At 46.4% G+C, this 22,277-nt stretch overlaps 1 protein-coding gene across 6 annotated transcripts in view; it reads right to left on the reverse strand.

Annotated features, from left to right (window-relative positions):
- The window catches only part of STYXL1 (serine/threonine/tyrosine interacting like 1), a 27,063-nt gene continuing 4,786 nt past the window's right edge, over positions 1-22,277 (reverse strand). For 2 of the 6 annotated variants that reach the window (XM_065924857.1, XM_065924856.1), the window contains exons 2-9: positions 18,381-18,484; positions 17,407-17,468; positions 16,569-16,713; positions 13,777-13,922; positions 7,637-7,782; positions 5,479-5,576; positions 4,812-4,924; positions 1-230 (exon numbers count right to left, since the gene is read on the reverse strand). In XM_065924857.1, the coding sequence (XP_065780929.1) occupies positions 99-230; positions 4,812-4,924; positions 5,479-5,576; positions 7,637-7,782; positions 13,777-13,922; positions 16,569-16,713; positions 17,407-17,468; positions 18,381-18,483 (945 nt within the window). In that variant the 5' untranslated portion in view covers position 18,484 and the 3' untranslated portion in view covers positions 1-98. The other 4 variants (XM_065924855.1, XM_065924858.1, XM_065924859.1 and 1 more) reach the window with 4 other exon arrangements.

Below are 22,277 nucleotides of genomic sequence, written 5' to 3' on the forward strand. Positions count from 1 at the left end.
AACAAAGGCCTTCTTATTCCTCGGTTACACACCCTGGTCGACTACCCACAAAAAGCCCCCAAGTCAGGTTCTTCTGGCCCCATAGCTGGACCACAGAATCAGTAGGGTGGATTCTGGATGTCCGTGACGATGTCTCCAAGGACAACCTTCTCCCACTCTGACAGCTGAACCACCAAAGCCCGATTTGGGCGCATGTTGTTTTTACACTTCTTGAGGTAGGCCCAGGATCTCTGTGAACCAAGGAGAGAAAAGTAGAGTTCAGGGTTGGACCTGGGCCCCTTTCACCTTGAAGAGAGCCAGCTCAGGAGGAACAAGAGACACTTGCCCAGGGGCCAGCAGCATAGCTTAAGGGCAGGACAAAGAAACAGCAGCAGCCGGGGGTTAGACTAGGGCGTAGGGGTCAAGGGGCTGGCTCTGCCTTGGGCAAGCCCATCTGCACCTCTGCTACTGAATGCAGAGACAGAAGTCACTCCTCTGTCAGATGGCTCTGTGAAGGCTGAGAAAACATGTGAAGCCTACTGTGGACGAGGAAGCACCATGCCCATGCCTGCCACCCAGTGCTGCCTCAAAAAGATTTGCACTGGATTTCCCTGCTGGTTCCGTGGTTAAGAATCCTCCCGTCAAGGCAGGGGACACGGGTTTGACCTCTGGTCACAGAAGATTCCACATGCCTCAAAGCAACAAAGCCGGTGCACCATAGCTCCTGAAGCCTGCGTGCCCTAGAGCCCCTCTGCAGCAACACAAGCAGCCCCTGCAGTGAGAAGCCCACCCATGCACCACAACCAAGAGTAAGCCCCACTCACTGCACGTGGAGAAAGCCCTCAGGTAGCAACAAAGACCCAGCACAGCCCAAAAGGATATAAATAAATAAAAACAAAGTCTGCATCGGAAGTGGGTAAATTAATGGAAAGAAGACGAGAACTTGGGCAAATTCTCTGAAGAAGGAAAACTGAAGCTGCCTTCATTCAAGTGCCCATCCCAAAATACAGGAAAGGTTATCTCATGAAGGAAGGTCATCAGTTGGTCTCCATCTGATGGAGGAAAAAGGCCAAAGGCAAAAGCGGTGCCTCAGCAGACTGTAAAACAGAAGGAAACCATCTCAACATAACAAAGGTCACATATCAAACAGGTCACATCATACTCAGCGGTCAAAGACTGAAAGCTTTTCCTCTGAGACTACGGGGAACAAGGCAAGGGTGCCCACTTCCACCACTTCTATTCAACATTGTACTGGAAGTCCTAGCTGGGGAAATTAGGAAAAAAGAAAAGAAAAGGCATCCAAATTGGAAAATACAAAGTTTTGCAGCTCTGTTTGCGGCTGATATGAACTTAAGAATTTCATATGTAAAAAACCTTAAAGAGTAAATAAAAAAAAAAAAACCCACATCTGTTAGAATGTAACAAAGTTGCAGGATACAAAATCAGTTGTGTATCTAACTAACAATGAACAATCTGAAAAGGAAGTTAGGAAAATTTCATTTATGCTAGCATCAAAAGAATAAAATTCTTAGCAACAGGGACCAAAATGAGCAGGGGATGGAAGAAAGGAAGAAGCTTCCAGAAGGTTGGGTAGTGGGGAGACAGTGAGTGAGTGGGCTTCAAAGCAGTGTGGAAGGCTTTGTGGCAGAAGTTACTATGGGGAAATGCTGAGAAAATATGAGGAAGGTGGGAGAAAGCAGAATAAGGTGTTCTCATCACAAGTAGAGAGATGAGTGCTGTTTTGATATGAAGTGTAGATGTGGGGAAGTGGAACCCCTAATCTCCCACATGGGCCAAAACTTAACCTTTTAAAAGCCAGATGACGCAGGGCAAAGTTGCACAAATAGTAACCATGTGTTAACATATCTGGAGAACATGGTAATAAAAAGCATGTTCACAAGTGTGCATTTGCCTCTTTAAAAAAAAAACTCTCAAAAATATATCAAGGGACATACCTTAACATAATAAAGACCATACATGACAAGCTGACAGCTAACATCATACTCAACGGTGAAAAGCTGAAAGTTTTTCTCTAAGATCAGAAACAAGACAAGGATGCCTACTCTTACAACGTTTATTCAACATAGTTTTGCAAGTTCTAGACAGAGTAAGAAAAAGACATCCAAACCGGAAAGAAGTAAGATTGTCCCTCTTGGCATACAACATACTATATATAAAAACCCCAAAGACTTCACAAAGACACTGTTAGAATGAATAAACAAAGCAGTAAAGTTATAGGATACAAAATCAATACACAAAAATCAGCTGTGTTTCTATACACTGATAAAAAAAACTATCAGAAAGAGAAATTAAGAAAATAATCCCAATTGTGTCAAAAGGGTAAAATACCTAGAAATAAATTTAACAAGGAGATGAACTTGTACACTGAAAACCATGACAAGGATGAAAGAAATTAAAGACACTAGTAAACAGAAAGATATTCCATGCTCATGGATTGGAGGAATATTGTTAGAATGTCCATACCACCCAAAGCAATCTACAAACTGAACACAAACCCTATCAAAATCCCAATGGTATCTTTCAGAGAAATAGAACAACCAACCCTAAAATTTGTATGGAACAACAAGACTCCAAATAGCCAAAGCAATCTTGAGGAAGAAGAACAAAGCTGGAGGCATCATACTTCCTGGTTTCAAACTATATTGCAAAGCTATAGTAATAAAAACAGTATGATATTGGCATAAAATATAGACACATTTATCAGTGGCTCAGAAGAGAAGCCCCAGAAATAAGCCCATACATATATGGTCAATTTAGGATAAAGAAGCTAATAATATACAATGGTGAAAGAATGGTCTCTTCAATAAGTAGTGCTAGAAAACTGGACAGCCACATGCAAAAGAATGAAACCGTTGGGAATTCCCTTGCAGTCCAGTGGTTAGGACTCTTTGCTTCCATTGCCGGGGGCCCAAATTCAATCCCTGGTCAGGGGATTAAGATTCTGCAAGTCATGCAGCCAAAGGAAAAAAAAAAAAAAAGAATGAAATGGGACCACTATCTTACACCATACACAAAAGTCAATTCAAAGTGGATTAAAGGCTCGAATAGAAGACCTGAAACCATTAAACTCCTAGAAGAAAACACAGGCAGTAAACTCCTTGACGTCAATTTGGTGGTGACTTTTAGGAATCGACACCCAAAGCAAAGGAAACAAAAGCAAAAATAAACAAGTGGAACTACATCAAACTAAAAAGCTTCTGCACAGCCAAGAAAACCATCAACAAATTAAAAAGGCAATCTGGACTTCCCCAGTGGTCCAGTGGTTAAGGCTCCACACTTTCACTGCAGGTAGGCACAGGTTCAATCCCTGGTGGGGGTACTTAGAAGATCCTGCATGCTGTGCAGTGCAGTCAGGAAAAAAAAAAAAGATTACAAAGAAGCCTGTATATTGTCACTTTTGCTTATTTAACTTACATGCAGAGTACATCATGTGAAATGCTGGACTGGATGAAGCACAAGCTGGAATCAAGATTGCAGGGAGAAATATCAACAACCTCAGATATGCAGATGACACCACCCTTATGGCAGAAAGCAAAGAGGAACTAAAGAGCTTTTTAATGAAAGTGAAAGAGGAGACTGAAAAACCTGGCTTAAAACTCAACATTCAAACAACTAAGATCATGGCATCTGGTCCCATCACTTCATGGCAAATAGATGGGGAAACAATGGAAACAGTTACAGACTTCATTTTAGGGGGCTCCAAAATCACTGCAGATGGTGACTGCAGCAATGAAATTAAAAGATGCTTGCTCCTTGGAAGAAAAGTTATGACCAACCTAGATGGCATATTAGAAAGCAGAGACATTACTGACAAAGGTCTACCTAGTCAAAGTTACGGTTTTTCCAGTAGTCATATATGGATGTGAGAATTGGACCATAAAGAAAGATGAGCGCAAAGAATTGATGCTTTTGAACTGTGGTGTTGGAGAAGACTCTTGAGAGTCCCTTGGACTGCAAGGAGATCAAACCAGTCCATCCTAAAGGAAATCAGTCCGGAATATTCATTGGAAGGGCGGATGCTGAAGCTGAAGTTCTAATACTTTGGCCACCTGATGCAAAGAACTGACTCATTTGAAAAGACCCTAATGCTGGGAAAGATTGAAGGCAGGAGGAGAAGGGAATGACAGAGGATGAAATGATTGGACGGCATCACTAACTCAATGGACATGAGTTTGAGCAAGCTTCAGGAGTTGGTGATGGACAGGGAGGCCTGTCGTGCTGTGGTTCATGGGATCACAAACAGTTGGACATGACTGAGTGACTGAACTGAGCTGAACAGAGAAGGAAAAGGCAACATAAGAAGTGGGATAAAATATTCGCAAATCATATAACTGATAATGGGTTAATACTCAAAATATATAAAGAACTCATACAACTCAACAGCAAAAAAAAAAAAAACCTAACAAAAAAAGTCCAAATAATCTGATTTTTAAAAGGGCTAAGATTCTGAATGGATATTTTCCCAAAGAAGACATACAGATGGCCAACAGGTACACTGCAGCAGCCAAAACGTACCTCCCCTAGAGAACCCTGAACGAACGCTAGTAGAGAGATGGGCAGCGGTGGGGGTCCTGCAGATGGTGCTGCTGGCCACAGCCTTGCCCAGCCTGGGTCCTGCCTGCCCCAGGTGCCCAGCCTCAGGCCTCTAGCCCAGATCTTGGCACCCTGTCCTTGGGTGTGGAATGTTAGGTAAAGCCCTTGACCCTTCCCTCTCAACCCCTCACCATCAATTAAGGTCCCAAGGCAGTGTTGGGAACCCATTCCTTTGAGGTGCAGTTCTGACTTCACTTCCTGGACCAGGGAATACGTACCTTCAGGGTCTGCCCGTTCCGATGCATAAGGTAGGCCAGGATGGCCGCACAGCTGCGGCTGATGCCCAAGGTGGAAAAGACCAGGATGACGGAGTTGAGCTCCAGGTGTATGTCTGGGGAGGGAAGGAAAGGTGGAAGGCTGTGCGTGGTTTCTTTCCCTGAGGATCCGGAAGACGACTGGCCTCAGTGGATCCAGGAGTAGGTTCAGAACCAGCACACCACGGTCTAGGCGGGTCACGTGACAGCTCTAGGATACTGTTTCGTTGCCTGGCAAATGATGCATTTAGCATCATCATACAAAGTCTTTCTCTGAGCTATCTGTGCTTCCTTCCCAGGAAGGTCGGCCACTGACTGACTTCCCCAGGTGGGGATGGAAGGACCGTACCCAACGGGCACCTGGGTGCTGACAGAGGCTGTGCAGCCTGGATGTGAACCACAACCAGTGAGCACTGGCTGTGGGGCTTGGGCACTCGAAGCCACAGTTTCTCCATCTGGAAAATGTGGTAACGGTATACTGCCTGCCTCACGAGGCTCTGCACTGTGCTTAGCCCTGCCCTTTTTCTCCTGAGAGCTGGGAGTCACCGGCAGCAATAGGTACGAGGCGCCACGGCCCCCTCTGCTCCCCGGGCACAGGCCGGTCGGGGCCTGGTTGAAGAATGCCCCTTACCAATGAAGTGACAGAGGAGGCGTAAAAAGGGTGTAATGCTTGCTTCCAGGGAATCTTCTATCTGGATGTGCAGAAGCCTGTCAGCGTCACCTACAAAACTAAACAGAAGAAAAGCACGTAATCAGGCAGACTCGCCCGGAGCCTGGCTGTGGTGTCCTTTATCCACAGTAACAGGACCGCAAGGGGAGGATGCTGAGCTGGCAGCAGGGAGATGGGGGCAAATAAATGACACCCTCTCAGAAAAAGAGCACCTGCCTCAGAGGGGTGTTGTGTAGATTAAATCAACTCATCTACGTAAGGCATTTAGCAATCTGCTTGGCACCATATTCAATAAACGGGATGTTGTTATTATTAACCAAACCTGGTGCTTTCCTTGAACACAGTGCAGACGGTGAGGACAGAACTATGTAATGAGTCTGCTATGTTAAATGGAGGAAGCAAGACTGACAGTCAATTGACAAGACTGATGGACAGTGGTGGGGCTCCTGTTTTAGATAGGGTGGTCAGGGAAGGCTTTCCTGAGGAGGTGATATTGGGAAGAGGTTTAAAGGAGGTGACAGGACAAGCCAGGCGGTTATCTGAGGAAAGACTGTTCCAGGTAGAGGAGAATCCAAGGGCAAAGGTTCCGAGGGCCAGGATATTTAGGATGCTTGAGAAACATCATGGGGATCAGAGTGGTGAGAGCTTCATGAACAAGGGGGAGAGAAGAGGGAGATGAGGCCTGTGGCCCATTCAATGAGAAGATGGAGCTTGGCACAATGCCTGGTGTGCACTGAGCGCTTGGTAAATGTTATTTATGAAGAACACAGCCTGCTGGTCATTCACTGTGGCATGCAGAAAGGTGCAGTGGATTCAAGAATAAAAATATTCTGGTTTAGTTTCTGCATGAGCACTTGCTGTGACAAATACAAGCACAATTCACCATGCATGCATGCATTCATTCATTCATTCTGTCCATCCATCCTTCCCTTCCCCTTGCTCTCTTGCTGCCTCCCCACCCGACCACCCCCCCCCCCACCATCCATTCATCCATCTATCACCAACCATTCATTCTTTCCTCAGACACTTGCTCAATGCCTATAGGGTACCCAGCCTTGAGCTGGACCCTAGTGGACACAAGATAAATCAAATAGGGCCTCTTCCAGCTTCAAGGAGCTCTCCCCTGATGGGAGAGGTATACACACAAACAAATGGCTAATCCAATTGGCTAGGCTTTAGGATAAAGACCTACATATGCTACTGAAGAGGAGGGGCAGGGCAAAGTCGAGGGAGCTGGGGAAAGCCTAACAGTGGATTGATTAGGAACTAGAGGAAGTGGAGGCCTTGGTGATCGTGACTGGACGTAGATGGAAAGACACAGGCTGACAAGCAAGGCTGTAAAGAACTTTCCCGCTCCATGAACAATGGTGAGAGAGAGAGTGTGTGTGTGTGTGTGTGTATGTCCCTAGCATCAGGGAAAATTTGAGGCATAACGGTTGCTGTATCCAATGTTTGTGTCTTCCCAAAATTCATATGTTGAACCCTAATTCCCAAAGTGATGGTATTTGAAGGTGGGGCTTTGGGGAGATAATTAGCTCATGAGGGCAGAAATAGAAACTCTTATGAGTGGGATTAGTGCCCTTGTAAAAGGGACCCCTAGAAAGCTTTGCCCCTTCCGCCAGGTGAGGACACAGCAAGAAGAGTCCATCCGTGAACCAACAGCAAGCCTTCATCAGACATGGAATCTGCCATCTTGGACTGCCCAGCCTCCACACCGTGAGAAAGCCCGTTGTTCGTAAGCCACTGATCTGCAGTATTCTGTTCCAGCAGCCCAGGTGGACTAACAGAGGGGTCGCTTCTCAGAGGGCCTGAGACAGGAAAAGCAGGGTAAACCAGGATGACTTTGCATCAGAATGTCAAAGCACCAAAAAAGCGTTACTTTTGGTGAGATTTAAGTACAGGGTGTGGGGCAAGTGTCAGGTCTCAGTCTGGGGCAGAGGATGCGATGCTCATGCCAGGAAGCCAAGAGCAGGCTAGGAATAGATGAAAACAACACAGATCCCATTCCAATGTAAACTGACTTCTAAAAGCCCTTTCAATTCTATCAGTGCATGCCACTAGAGGTCTTATATAAATAAATAATACTAATATAAAAAAAATCAATGGTATTTCTACTTACAATGGCCCTGTCTCCATGGAGATGTTGACATGTGCATTGATTTTCAAATCCTTCTGAATTTTAGGGTCGCAGGCTTGCTTGAAATTTCCCAGGTAGATTCTGCCTGGTATTATCTCAATAGGGTATGGCTGGAAGGCATCCAGTTCCTGAAGAGGGGATGGAGAAAGCCTGCTGTCATAACAATCCCCAGAGAAGAAGCTGTTTTTGTTTTGTCTCTTGAAATGCGGCTCAGCAAACAAGCTTAGAAAGGCAGTCTGGGATCGTGAATGAGACTAACCAAATGTTCACTGCAGCACAATTTACATAGCCATGACATGGGAGCAACCTAAACGTTCAACATCAGAGGAATGGATAAAGAAGGTGTGGTGCGTATATACAATGGAATATTACTCGGCCATAAAAAAGAATGAAGTAACGCTGTTTGCAGCAACAATGGATGGACCTAGAAATTATTATAACTAAGTGAAACACGTCAGAGAAAGAAAAACACTATATGGTATCACTTAAATGTGGAATCTTAAAAATATGATACAAAAAAACACACACATACACACAAAAAATCATATGATACAAATGAACTTACTTCCAAGACAAAAACAGACTCACAGACTTTGAAAACAAACTTATGGTTATCAAAAGAGAAAGATGTAGGGGGAAGGATAAATTAGGAGTTTGGGATTAACATACACACACTACAGTATATAAAATAGATAATCAACAAGGACCTACTGAATAGCACAGGCAACTCTTTTCAGTATTCTATAATAACCTATACAGGAAAAGAATCTCAAAAAGAGTGGATATATGTATACAAATAACTGAGCCACTTTGCTGTACCCCTTTAACTAACACCACATCCACATTGTAAAGTGACTACATCCCAATATAAAATAAAATTTAATTTAAAAAATTATGTCAAAAAAATTAAAACCAAAACTACCATTTGATCCAGCAATCCTACTTTTGGTATATATCTGAAGGAAATGAAATGACCATATTGAAGATATACCTGCACTCCACATGATCATTTGAGCATTATTCACAAAAGATACAGAAATGACCTAGAAGTCCATCAATGGATGAATGATAAAGAAAATATGGCATGTATATACAATGGAATACTGTTCAGCCATAAAAAAGAAGGAAATCTTGTCATTTGTGACCACATGAATGGAACTTGAGGGTGCTGTGCTGAGTGAATAAGTAAAAACAAAACAAAACATTGCATGATCTCACCCACATGTGGAACTCTGAAAAAGCAAAACTCATGGTATTTCCAGGGGCTGTGGGGGTGGGGAAAATGGGGAGATGTTAGTCAAGGTTATAAACCTCCAGACATAAGGCAAATCAGTTCCGGGGATCTAATGTACCGCATGGTGACTACAGTTAATAACACAGTATTATATACTTGAAATTTTAAGAAAAATTTCAAGAAAGTACATCTTAAATGTTCTCATCAGCTCACACACACATAAATGGTAATTGTGTGAGGTGATGGATGTGTCCATTTTACTATGGTAATCATCTTGCAACATATGAAGTGAAAGTGAAAGTGTTAGTTGCTCAGTCCTGTCCAACTCTGTGGGACCCCATGGACTGTAGCCCCTCCAGGCTCCTTTGTCTACGGGATTCTCCAGGCAAGAATACTGCAGTAGGTAGCCATTGTCTTCTCCAGGAGATCTCCCTGACCCAGAGATCAAACCTGGGTCTCCCGCATGTCAGGCAGATTCTTTACCATCTGAGCCACCAGGGAAGCTGCAACATATATGTGTATCAAATCATGTTGCATGCCTTAAACTTACACAGTCTTATATGTCAATTATACCTCAATAAAGCTGGGGGGTGGATTATAAAATTTGAGTGTTTCCAAGGAAAGATTATTAGACCACCCATCAGGTGGTTAGAAACAATTATTAATAAAAATATTAATAAAAATAATTATTAAACAATTATTAATGAGACTTATAAACAAGTTGGAAAACAGCCAGAGAAGCACACCAGTCTAAGACTGTTCTCAAAGCATGCCTCCAGAACTAAAGAAAATTCCTCTAATGGTTCCTTGGGTGACCTCTTGTAGTTCAGATATCTGTAATAAAACAGTGGATACTTGTTTACTGTTGGCATAGACTGAAAACTTACTTGTTATATTTAGTAAAATAAAACCTAGGCATAACCTCAAAAGAAAAAAAGAAAAAGAAATCCACTAACATTGTATAAACTGATGTTTATAGAATATGATCTGGTGGTAGCGGTTGTTCAGTTGCTGAGTTGTATCTGACTCTTTGCGACCCCATAGACTGTAGCATGCCAGGCTTCCCTGTCCTTCACCATCTCCCAGAGTTTGCTCAGACTCATGTCCATTGAGTCAGTGATGCCATCTAGCCATCTCATCCTCGGCTTCCCTCTTCTCCTTTTGCCTTCAATCTTTCTCAGCATCAGGGTCTTTTCCAATGAGTTGGCTCTTTGCATCACTGGCCAAAGTAGAGGAGCTTCTGCTTTAGCATTGAATTTGGAAAACTCAGCAGTGGCCACAGGACTGAAAAAAGGTCAGTTTTCACTCCAATTCCAAAGCAGGGCAATGCCAAAGAATGTTCAAACTGTTTAGAAACCCCCTTTTTTTCATCAGTTTTCCATAGGAAATGCTAACCAATATAATTTCAAAGGTCAAAGTAGTTCTAAACTACCTCTGGCTCCAAGTTCGACCCAGAAACAACATCTTAAGTACCTCAAGCTAGTGTGCAGTCCACCTGAGCCTTCCAGCGCCTTCTGGTTTCAGCACACCTCCCCTCCCAGTGAACCCACCACCAGCCCACATTCCTCCCAAACTGTCAATCTCAAAAGCTTTTTTATCAACTAGCAGACACCACTCCAAGTCAACCTTCAAATTTGTGAGACATTCAGCCCTTCCATGTGCAGGCAGGCAGGCCCACTACCCACAAATGTGACCCAGAGCACTCCCCAGGGTTCACGGTGACCACTCCCTCAGGACGCCCAGCTTGCTGCAGCCAAGTGAACTCCTCCTGGTTTCATGTGGAAAATCTCACTCAATCTCACCACAAATCTGTCAAGGCTCTTCCTGATGCTTTCAAACCAGTTTCCTTTCCCGGTGGTTTTAAGGGCCATGGGGGAGTGGGTGTGACATGCTCTGCTCTAAACAGCTACTGCCGGTTAATTCTAGAGGACACAGTTTTGACAACCATGTCGACAAATGTAAAAGAAATCAGTACCACAAACTAACATGTCCAAATTGAGCCCACTGCCCAATGTGGTTACAGTCCATGGGGTCACAAATAGTCAGACATGACTTAGCAACTAAACAATAACAACATACAAAACAGGAAATTAGAAGTCACTCAGTCTAAAGTAGAGGAGCCATCTCAGAGTCCAAACTCTGTGCCTCCATCCCCCTGAGTTCCTTGGGGAGCATCAGAGACACTGCTGCTTCACATGTCAGAACATGTAACAGGAACAGAGTGGGGCTTTCACTCTTGCCCCTGAATTAGTAACAAAGGTACCAAAGTAGGGAGAAGCCAATCTAGGAATGTACATCCTACGAGGGCCTCCAACAAGCAGCATAGAACTCACCTGTCTAGGCCCTGCTAGACACCCCCAACCACCACCCTATCTCCCTTCCCAAACTACTTTAAAACTGGGGCAAGGACCAGTCTCAGGTGTATACATGTCAAAAGTGACCAAATTGTACATCCTAAATATGTGCTGTTTAACCTATGCCAATTCCACCTTCCTATAAGTTTAAAAGAAAAATAAAGGGGCTTCCCTGGTGATCCAGTGGTTAAGAATCTGCCTGCCATTGCAGAGGACAAGGGTTCAATCCCTGGTCTGGGAAGATCCCACATGCCACAGGGTAACTAAGCCCATGCACTGCAACTCTTGAAGCCTGCACACCTAGAGCCCGTGCTCCGCAAAAAGAGAAGCCGCTGCAACGAGAAGCCCGAGCACCTTGACAAGAGTAGCCCCTGCTCTCCGTGACTAGGGATAGCCCATGCACAGAAATGAAGACCCAGTGCCGCCAAAAATGAATAAATATTTTTTAAAAAAGAAAAAGAAAGAAGGTGAGGCATGAGCATGTGATGTTTGCAGACAAGAAAGACTCCCTCTCGTTACTGCAAAGCCAGTAAGGACGCTCCTCTGGGAGCAAAGAGGGGTGCCTGGAGGGACCCGGGAAGACCGCTGTATAGCTGCTGAGCTAAGAATCACAGCTCAGCGGAAGAAGGTGAGGAAGTCCCCTGGAGAGCGTCACATGTATACCCTGAGTTTGGGAACAAGTATGACCCCAGGTGTGGGTCCCTGCCTTTTCACACGGGCTGGCGGGAGCAGCCAGGCCAGCAAGGCCAGGAGCAGCCTCATCCCCACCGTCACACCCTCCGGGGGCTCATTCTGGGCTTCGGGTGAAGGAATGTGGATGGGGTGGGAGGTCGTGAGCTGCCAAGGGAAGGGAAGGGACCTGGGGGGTATGCCTGTCAGGAATTCTCGGCTGGCTCTCTCTGAAGGATCCCTGGTAGCAGATGGAAAGGAAACCAGCCTCAAAGGCCGTCATGTGTGGCACACAGAACCAGGCGGGGCAGAGTGAGAAGAGGGCACATCCCCACCACTGATAAGCAGCCAGTCACACAAGACAGGACCCACACGGACCCCCAGCACCAAAGGGACCAGGACCAGAAGAGGAGAAGTAAGCAGGTATCCCTGAAGCTACCATACACTCCTCCCCACTCCTAGTCCCCACCCCCAGACAATGGAAGGCTGCCCAACTCTGAGAAGGGAGAGGAAAGAAGACCTGAGTTGAGACTAGAACGTTAAACTAGCCTAGCTTGTACTGGTCTGTTTTATTCCCTTTTAAAAAATTATTTCAAAAGTAGAGAAAATAATGTAAAAAACTCCTGGATCTATCACCCTTCAGCAAACATTCATTATCAACAAATGGCCCATTTCGTTTCATATATGCCTCCAACTTCCCGACCCTCCCCAGATTATTTTGAAGGAAATTCTAGACATCATGTTATTTTAATTATAAATATCACATTATGTATCTCTAAAAGATAAAGACTCACGTTTTCAGAAACAGCCATAATAATGTCATCACAACCTAAAAAAATATGTAACAATAATTCCTTGTTGTTGTTCAGTCACTCAGTCCTGTCCGACTCTTTGTGACCCCATGGACTGCAGCACACCAGGCTTCCCTGTCCATCACCAACTCCCGGAGCTTGCTCAGACTCATGTCCACCGAGTCGGTGATGCCATCCAACCCTCTCACCCTCTTGTCATCCCCTTCTCCTCTTGCCCTCAATCTTTCCCAGCACCAGGGTCTCTTCCAATGAGTCAGCTCTTCGCATCAGGTGGAATTCCTTACTATCACCAAATTCCAGTTCATAAGCACATTTCTCCAGTTGTTTTATAATATGATGAAGCTGAAATTTTTCATAACCGAGAGTGGTCTGAAAGTATGGAATCGGCCCATGATGTTGCCCACGGCAAGAGTGAGAGCACAGCTGAAGTAATTGCTGGAAAGAATGAAACCCCTGCAGGCTCGCATTCCATTTCATTCCTGACTCTTCAAGAAACCAGATGCTGTAAAATTCCCCCCAGGATCGCCCCGTCTGCCTGTGACTGCCCCCCAGTGCTCACCTTATTCACCCTCTGGTTTGGCTCCGGACACCTTGTGTAACACCTTGGCCACACCTTGTTATAACCCTTGCCTCCCCCATCAGACAAAGGACTCCTTGTAGGCAGGGGCTGCTATCTCACCCTTTCGTTGTATCCTCTGGACCCAGCCAGGATCTGTGAGGCCAGACAGCTAAGGATGGCCCTGCCTGTGTGGCTTTGACCACGACCCATCACCCAGAGCCCCCCGCCGCGGATCCCTGCTCTCTCAACTGGCCTCATCGATGAAACACCACGCTGGCTTCTGCCTCCATCTGGCACTTATAAATTCATCACACTGGACTGGACTGGACCTCCTGGCTGCCCGAGTTCATTCCCAAGTCATCGTCAACACCTCTTCCACCATTTCCACATCATCTGTCCCCTCTTCTTTCTCCAGCCCTGCCCCCTACCCCTTCGGTCCCCAGGGAAAGGCCATGCTCCCACCCGGGCCTGCCTGTGCTCAGTGCCCAGCTTACCTGAGGCATCCAGATGATCTTCTGTGTCCGGAAGAAGTGGTACATGGCCGAGAAGTGCTCGTAGCCTCCTCTCAGGATAAGGATAGGGTGGCGGGTGAGGTGGGTTAGGGTTCTGCCACACTCCACAGCCGCTCCAAGCACTATTCCTAAGAGCAGAGACCAAAGAGACGACTGTCTCCTGTGTGCTCACTGTTTGCCTGGAGGGCCAGTGGACAGGCACTCCACTCTGAAAAACAATTATCGAGGAAACTGAAGCGAATGTAAACAGAGATGAAAGCTACAACTAAAATTTAAAAAGCAATTCACCGCCAAGTAAGCTGATCTTTGTAAATGCCAAGATTTCATTTTCATTTCCATATTGTTGCAAGGAAGGACGATCCAACATAAGTGAAATGCGTATGTGTATATGAAAGTGAAAGTCACTTGGTTGTGTCCAACTCTTTGCGACCGACTGGACTATACAGTTCATGGAATGCTCCAGGCCAAAATACTGGAGTGGGTAGACTTTCCCTTCTCCAGGGGATCTTCCCAAGCCAGGGATCGAACCCAGGTCTCCCACATTGCAGGTGGATTGTTTACCAGCTGAGCCATGTATGTGTATGTACAATATCGTAAATGATATACCACACAAGTCATCTATTTAAAGTATAGAAATGAATGTTTTTAATGTATTCGCGGTTGTGTAACCATCACTGCAGTCAATTTCAGAACATTTTAATCACCTCCAAAAGAAACCATGTACCACTTAGAGGGTTTCATTCCTCACTTCCCTGAAAACATTCAGTTCTAGGCAACCACTAACCTAATTTCTCATGGATTGATCTATTTTGGACATTTTATAGAAATGGAATTATACAAATGTGGTGTTTTGTGTCTGGTTTCTTTCACTGGGCATGATGTTGTCAAAGTTCATCTATGTTGCAGCAAGTGTCAGCACTCCGTCCTTTTTCATAGCTGAATAATATTCCTCTGTGTGGCTCTCCATTTTTGGTTTATCCACTGATCTGTGGATGAATATTTCAGGTGTTTCCATTTTGTGGCTATTATAAGACTGCCAGGAACACCCATGTAAAAGGTTTTACGTGCACATGTTTAATTTCTCTCTGGTATATACTATGGACAAAGAATGTTGCTTGCCATATCAGTAAACAAAGAACACTATGGCCATCAAGCCATTGGCCACTGCAGTTGTCCCTGACTGTGCAATATTCCCTGAGTAAGCAAATTATAAGTGCGTGGTTTGGGGGGGTTGTTGTTCTGTGATTGTGATTTCTTTCTGAGTGAGGATGGCGGCTCCATAGTGCTAAAGTGAGATCAGGTAGAGTGTAGACGGGATTTTTTTTAGCGACCACCATTTCCTAGGACTTCAGGGTTCAGCCAACATTCCTAGGATTGCAGACCAGGGATGAATGTAGAGAAGAGGGGACAATTTCCTGGCTAAGGACCTCCTGAGAAAACTAGTTGTGTTACAGGTAGAAGCCTAACGCCACCCAGTGGCCACTGGTATGAATGCCCAGCCCATGGAACTCATCCACCCATATCAGTCACTGAGCCAGCAAGCAGCGGCAATGTGTGGCCAGCTCAAAGCAGGAGCTGAATGGAGAATGCAGTGGAGACTCAGTGAAGCAGACTAGGACTGGCCACGGCCCAGCTCGAGGATGCAGTGACTGCACTGTTCTCCAGGATTTAGGCCGTGGGAGACCAGACAGAGCCCAGGTTTGAATCCTGGCCCCACCACTTACTAGGTGTGGTGGTTTAAAAACTCTTCCAACACTTTCAAATGCCTCCCTTTAGTTTAATTCCCCTCTCCTTGAGGGTAGGCTGTTCTCAGTGACTCGCTTCTAATGAACTTGCTTCTAGTATTCCCGTCTCAAGACCAGGTCATAAATAGGTGTGTGGCTGTCCCCTCCTCTCCCTCTGTCTTGGCCCACTCTCTCTGGGGAAAGCAGCCGCCCTGTCGTGAGGCCGTCTAAGCAGCCCTCTGCGCAAGTCCACACAGTGAGGAACACAGGACTCCTGGCTATTCCCACGGGAGTGACCATCTCGGAGGCATATCGTCCTGGTCCCATCTCACCTTCACGGGACAGCAGTCTGGCTGACATTATGTCTACAGCCTCAGGACAGGCGAGAACCTCCCAGCTAAGTGCTCCTGAATTCCACAGAAACAAATAGACAACTAATGATTATGGTATTAAACTACTGAGTTTGGGAGTAATTTGTTACACAGCAGTAGAAACCCACGGTCCCAAACATGGGGAACAAGTTATTTCACCTTCCTGGACTCCAATTTCTTCCTCTATAAAATGGAGACATTACTTACTAGGAGCCAACTCTCCACGGTCTTTCGTGTTTCTACATGTCCTTTGAACCAAGGCACTGACTTTTCAAGGATATCTGTAACAAACAGCCTTGGATGGTAGAGAGTTCCTCCCTCCAGAGTCAGGGGCATGCAGGCTGTCTGCATGTTTGTTAGAAAAGATTTAGGCCCCCTAAGCTCAGAGTTCTCTAACAATACCACCCGCTGCTTTCTGGCTACTTCTATTGCTCTGAGAAATAAAGCCTTTTATCTATGACTCAGGATCCTCAGGTCTTGCGCCAGCATCCATGAAACCACGGCAGGCTCTCTTGTCACCTTGCAAAGAAGGAAACATCCTAGACCCTTCCCAGGTTGGTTCTGACTCTGCCATTCCCATAGGGCTGTTCTACAGAGATGGCCCAGGCAGAGCTCCCGGCATGTGGCAAAAGCGCCCAGTCACTTAACTCTTATTCTTGCTGCTCTGGTAAAGACTCACTGTGCTTGCCATCGTCAGCGCTGTCATCGTCACTGCTTTCGTCTTTCAGCATTAGCTCCAGGGAGATGGTGCTGTTATCGTATATCACACAGTATTCCACACACTCCAGATCCACAGACTCCGGGATTAGATATTTGCCTGCCCTCTAAAGAAACCACCGGAGAAGCCTGTTGGCGGGTGGGTTAGGCTGAGCCCACACGCCCTGCACTCCACCACTGGGAGGAGCTGAGGTGGGACAGTGCCCCCTTCCTTGACCACACACAGGCCCGGAAGCCCTGAGAGTGGACCAGAGAGGCTGCCACGTTCCAAGAGTCTTCCACACCCACAGTCCGTCCTGGAGAAGCTGTCCACGGCTGATTGGACCAGAGATGATAGCCTGCCCAAAGAACCATGGTCTAGTGACCAGCCCACAGCCGATTAGGAGCCCTGGCACAAGTGCTGAGAGAGTAGCCGTGACTACCTGAACTACTGACATCCTCTGCAGAAGGGTGTGGGTGATGGGAGACCAAAGCCAAAATCTGCCATGAAGAGGGCAGTAAGCAGACAGGTTTGAATGGACAAAAGTCACAACCCCGGGGTCCGTAACATTGCCTGGCACATCAAAGAATTAAATCAACATTTGCTTAATGAAGCTGTTGACCATGGAGGACAGGGAGAAACCTCAGGGAGTGTGTGACACTGTCAGAGACCCTCGTAGTGGACACATGGGGTCCTGCCTCTGCCCCCCACAGTGTCCAGTAGGAGGGGCCACCTCCTGGACCTCGGATAAAATCTCCCATTCTTCCGGCCCTCCAGTAAGGTAGCCCGTCTGCCCCACATTCGGACTCTGTCGGTATACCTTCTTCACGAGGAGGGCTGTAATCACGTGACTTTCATCATACTCCCGCTTGGACCGCACATCTGAAAACGAAAAGTATCGAATGAGTAACTGCTTTTGCAAAGGAACACGTGACCAACGAGAGCATTAAAATATGTTAAAGTAAAACGATGAGCCAGAAACAGAGAAAATAGCTCGAATACAAATAACTAACAAAATCTTGTATCCAGAATTTATAAAGAACTTACAAATCAATGGGGGAAAAAAAAATACAGACATCTGAAGACATCTTTACCTTCAGAAACAGCTCAAGAGTACATCCAAACAGACTCCTGCCTTTGTGAAGTGTCTGCCTGAGGACACTCAAGGCCGCCAAAGAACTTACTGCTTGCTCCAGCTGACACCTGAAGACAGGGCCCCTGTCCCCCACCTCTGAGGAGGGTAAGAGCCTAATTTCAACAAGCACCAGTTAGCAAGCCCCCTTGGGTTTCACATGGTCCAACTCCCACCCAGTTTGTAGTTTTTCACTTCCCTGACTCTGAGCCCCACGTTCCCCCTCTCTACTCCTTCACTCTCCATCTCAAAGGCCTCTGCAAACCGGAGTCCTGTTCACTCTGGGCTCTTCCCTGTTGCAATAGTGCACTACCGATTAAATTCTGCTTCCCCTTTGTTTATCTTTAACATGATCTAATAACAAAAATGAACCAACTACATTCTAGCTCCAGGCAACAACATAAGTGAATCTTCATCGCATCGTCTTGAGCAAAGGTCAGAGACACGGTCTATCTGGCTTAAAAACAAGTGAAACTGGGACTTCCCTGGTGGTCCAGTGGTTAAGAAGCCCTCTTCCAAAGCAGGAGGTGCAGGTTCGATCCCTAAGGTTTCACATGCCTTGGAACAACTAAGGCCACACACTACAAAGGGAGAGTCTGCGCACCGCAGTGGAAGATCCCACCTGCCACAGTTAAGACCTGGCACAGCCATAAAGTACTTACCCAATAAACAGAGGTAGTTGGGTTCAGTCAATCTGGATAGTTTTGTGACCTGATTCAAGATGTTGTAAAGCTCTGTTGGTTCACACAAAACCAAACCGGTCATCCTACAGGAAAGAATCAATAATGTATTAATAAAAGTTTAGTGAAAAAAAAAAATGCTTAGTGAAATGAAAGTCACTCAGTTGTGTCCGACTCTTTGCGACCCCATGGATTGTATAGTCCATGGAATTCTCCAGGCCAGAATACTGGAGTGGGTAGCCTTTCCCTTCTCCAGGGGATCGTCCCAACCCAGGGATTGAACCCAGGCCTCCCTCATTGCGGGCAGATTCTTTACCATTTGAGCCATAAGGGTAGCCCAAGAAAACTGGCGTGGGTAGCTTATCTCTTCTCCAGAGGATCTTCCCAACTCAGGAATGGAACCATGCTCTCCTGCATTGTAGGCAAATTCTTTACCAACTGAGCTATCAGGGAAGCCCAAAAGCTTAGCACATCTTTCTATTTTAGATGAATGACTACCAAGTCACAAAATTAAACTTTCTTAAGATGTGTTCAAGGTGAAAATAATCATCAAAGTGATCAAGGAAACTTCAAGAACTTATAGTGAAATGTGTGTAGGGGAGACAAACATTGCACACAACGTATCTGAATAAAACAGGCTGTAAAACAGTCACCAATTCATTTCTTCTTTCAGTAAATCATCACTGAATGTCTACTACATGCCAGGCGCTGGAAATAACTGGTCAACTAGACCTACCCTTACGAGGATTACAGTCCAGCATGGAAAGCAGACATTGGACAAACAAATACTTCGTTAAGTAGGGAAAGCCTTATAAAAGGGTCAGCATCCAGTGCCACGGGAGGTGGCCACAGGAGGGAACCTAGTCGGTGGGCTCTGGGGGGTGGTTAGAGAAGGGCTATCTGAGATGTGACAGCTGAGACAGGAGGTTAGGCAAGACTTAGGCTGGTGGAGGAGACAGAGAGGATGAAGGAGGTGGGAACACTCCTGAGAGCAGGAGGGAACTTAGCACCTGAGGTTTCAAAAGGAGCCTGGGGACAGTGGGAAAAGAGTGATGATGAAGACCCTGGGGAGGCTGATGCAGGTCCCTCATGAGAGGCCTTGTGGGCTTGTTGTAAAGATCGTGGTGCTTCGTGGAAGGTGGAACATCGCTCACTTGTACTGACAGAACTGCCCGGCCAGCCTGGGCTGTGGCTCCTGCTTACAGGGCCGCTCTTGGTTCCTGGGCACGACTGTCTCTGAAGCCCCCTGGACACTGAGTGGGGAAGGCTGGGCCTGTGCAGCAGCTTCCTGCAAGGAGGTTACCTTTTAGCCGGGGAGGGAGCAACCAGGAGCAGCCAGCAGACCTCTGCAGGCCAGTCAAGTCCAGGGACAATCTTGCTCAAGTGAACAGTTAGGGTCCACTTCAGAACTACCAGTACAATGATCCCCAGAAAGGCTAAACCCTCGACTTGGGCCCTGGAACCTTCTCACCTCCTCCAGCACCTCAGTTCTCAGCCTCCCCTCCAACACTGTCAGTTTCAGTCTCCATGTCGGTCATTCCCAGTGGCACACCAGCATCCTCTGTGCCTGTCTCTGTTCCCTTTGACAGCCAAGACCTCTCAAAAGGGATGTGTCTACACGGCCTCCACTTCCTCACCTCTGAACTCTAGTCTGAAACCCTATTGTGCCACTTATTCTTGGCTGCCTGACCTCAGGGAATGATTAGCCTTTCTGTGTCTCAGTTTCTGCCTCTGTAAAATGGGGTAAAAATAGTATTGCCATTTATGTAGAACAAGGATAATAGTACTTGTTGTGTATGGATCAATGAAATTACACACAGAAGACATTCTGAGCAGGGAGGAAGTGCTCGGAAATTGTTAGTTATTGGTACAAACTTCTCCCCTGGAACTTCTAACCCCAAACCACAGAACCTGCTCTTATCAAGGTCATCACAAATATTCCTCCTGCCTAATCCATTTAGTCATTCCTCTGTAACCCACTTGAATGCCTCCTTCCCCAAACACTCCCCGTTCCCAGGAACCCCCACTCTCTAGGCTTCCCGCTTCCCTCTCAGATGGCTCCTATTCTAACTCTCCCCATGAGCACACCCTCGGACACAGTCATCTCCCCTCTTCTCTACCTACACTCTCACTCTGGGACAGAGCTTCTCGGCCTTGGCACCACTGACACATGCGGCCAGGTATTTCTTGGTTGTGGGGCTGACCTGTGCACCATACGATGTTTAGCAGAATCCCCAGCCTCTACCAGGAGATGCCAGTACCAACTCCCACCCTCCAATTACAAGTGTTTCCAGACGTCTCCAAATGTCCCCTGCAAGAAGGGCAAAGTCACCGTTAGTCAACAACCACCACTCCCCTAGAGTCTAGGGGATTCATCTAGTCCCTTGAATACCTCCCTGTATACCAATGACTCCCAAATCATAGCCTCTGCTTGACCTCTCCACTGATCTCCATACTCCATGTGGATGCCTGACAGGTAGCTCAAGTATAATGTGGCCAGAAAAGAAGGTTTAAATTACAGAGGCCCACATCTCCAATATCTTCTTGTCTTTTAGTCTTCCCTGTCACAATAAACAGCACCATTACTCACCAAGTTACTCGAGGTCACATATCTAATCCTTCATTTCCCTTCCATTAGCTCCCACCTATTAGCTCTACTACCTAAAGATATTGGGCTTCCTCGGTGGCTTGGTGGTAAAGAATATGCCTGCCAAGGTAGGAGACGCAGGTTCGAGCCCTGGGTCAAGATCCCCTGGTGAAGGAAATGGCAAACCACTCCAGTATTCTTGCCTGGAAAACCCATGGACAGAGGAACCTGGTGGGTTACAGTGCATGCATGGGGTCCCAAAAGAGTCGAACATGACTTAGTGACTAAGCAACACCTAAATAGATATATTTCAAGCCCATCTCCAGGGCTAACATTCTAGACCAAAGTACTAGCATCTCTCTCCCAAGGACGCAATATTTCCCAATCGGGCTTCTTGCTTCTGCTTTCTCCCTATAGTCTAAACTTCACATGGTAGTCAGGGTGATCTTTGTGAAGTATGAGTTCATTGTCTTCATCTGCACTACTGTACTCACTTGTTTGCTTATTTTTATCATCAGTCTCTTCATAGTGGGATGCATGGCTCATAAGAGTGGGGACCTTGCCCTTCCTGTTCACTGCAGTATCCCCACAGTAGCCAGGACTTGTGATGCAGACCAATGCTCAATAAGCGCGTGTTTAACGAATACATTATTACTACTCACCATTCCTGCCTTCACCAATGGGCCCATCCTGACCTAATGCCATATATCTAGATGCCACACACTGAGCCCTCCTACAGGACCTCCCAACTCATACCCGCAGGTCCTCTCCCTCTGAAAGTCCTGACCTCAGGCCATTTTGGAGGTGGTGAGCATCAGGGAAAGGGGATGGATTGTGTCCAGCCCTCAAACTTCATGAAGCCAACCAAAGAGCTGGCTCCTAACATACCTGGTTGATCACTCAAGAGTCCATCCTCACCCTTCCACCTGCTTCTCCCCATGACAACCTCCATCTCTTCATTCACTAGTTAAGAGACTGTCTCTGGGCTTTCAGGTAAAACCTAGTCCAGCCCCAGGAAACAACTCCTTCTGACATCTCTCCTTCCCAAAGGGCGCACTTTCCCTTGTCAGGCAAGATCTGCCTTGCCTGCTGGCAAACTTCAGGAGGGTCTGCACTGTCCTGACCCTAACAGCACCCTTCTGAGAGAAGACACAGCCCTGTGAGGCACAGTGAGGAGCGCCACTGGACTGGGCGGGCAGAGGGCTGGACACAGCTAACAGCCCTTCCAGCACAACTCCAAACTTGTTTTTGTTTCTTTTTTTGGCTACACTGAGCATCATGAGGCATCATAG

This window comes from Muntiacus reevesi, chromosome 2 (genome assembly GCF_963930625.1).
Source record: "Muntiacus reevesi chromosome 2, mMunRee1.1, whole genome shotgun sequence".
NCBI lineage: Eukaryota > Metazoa > Chordata > Mammalia > Artiodactyla > Cervidae > Muntiacus > Muntiacus reevesi.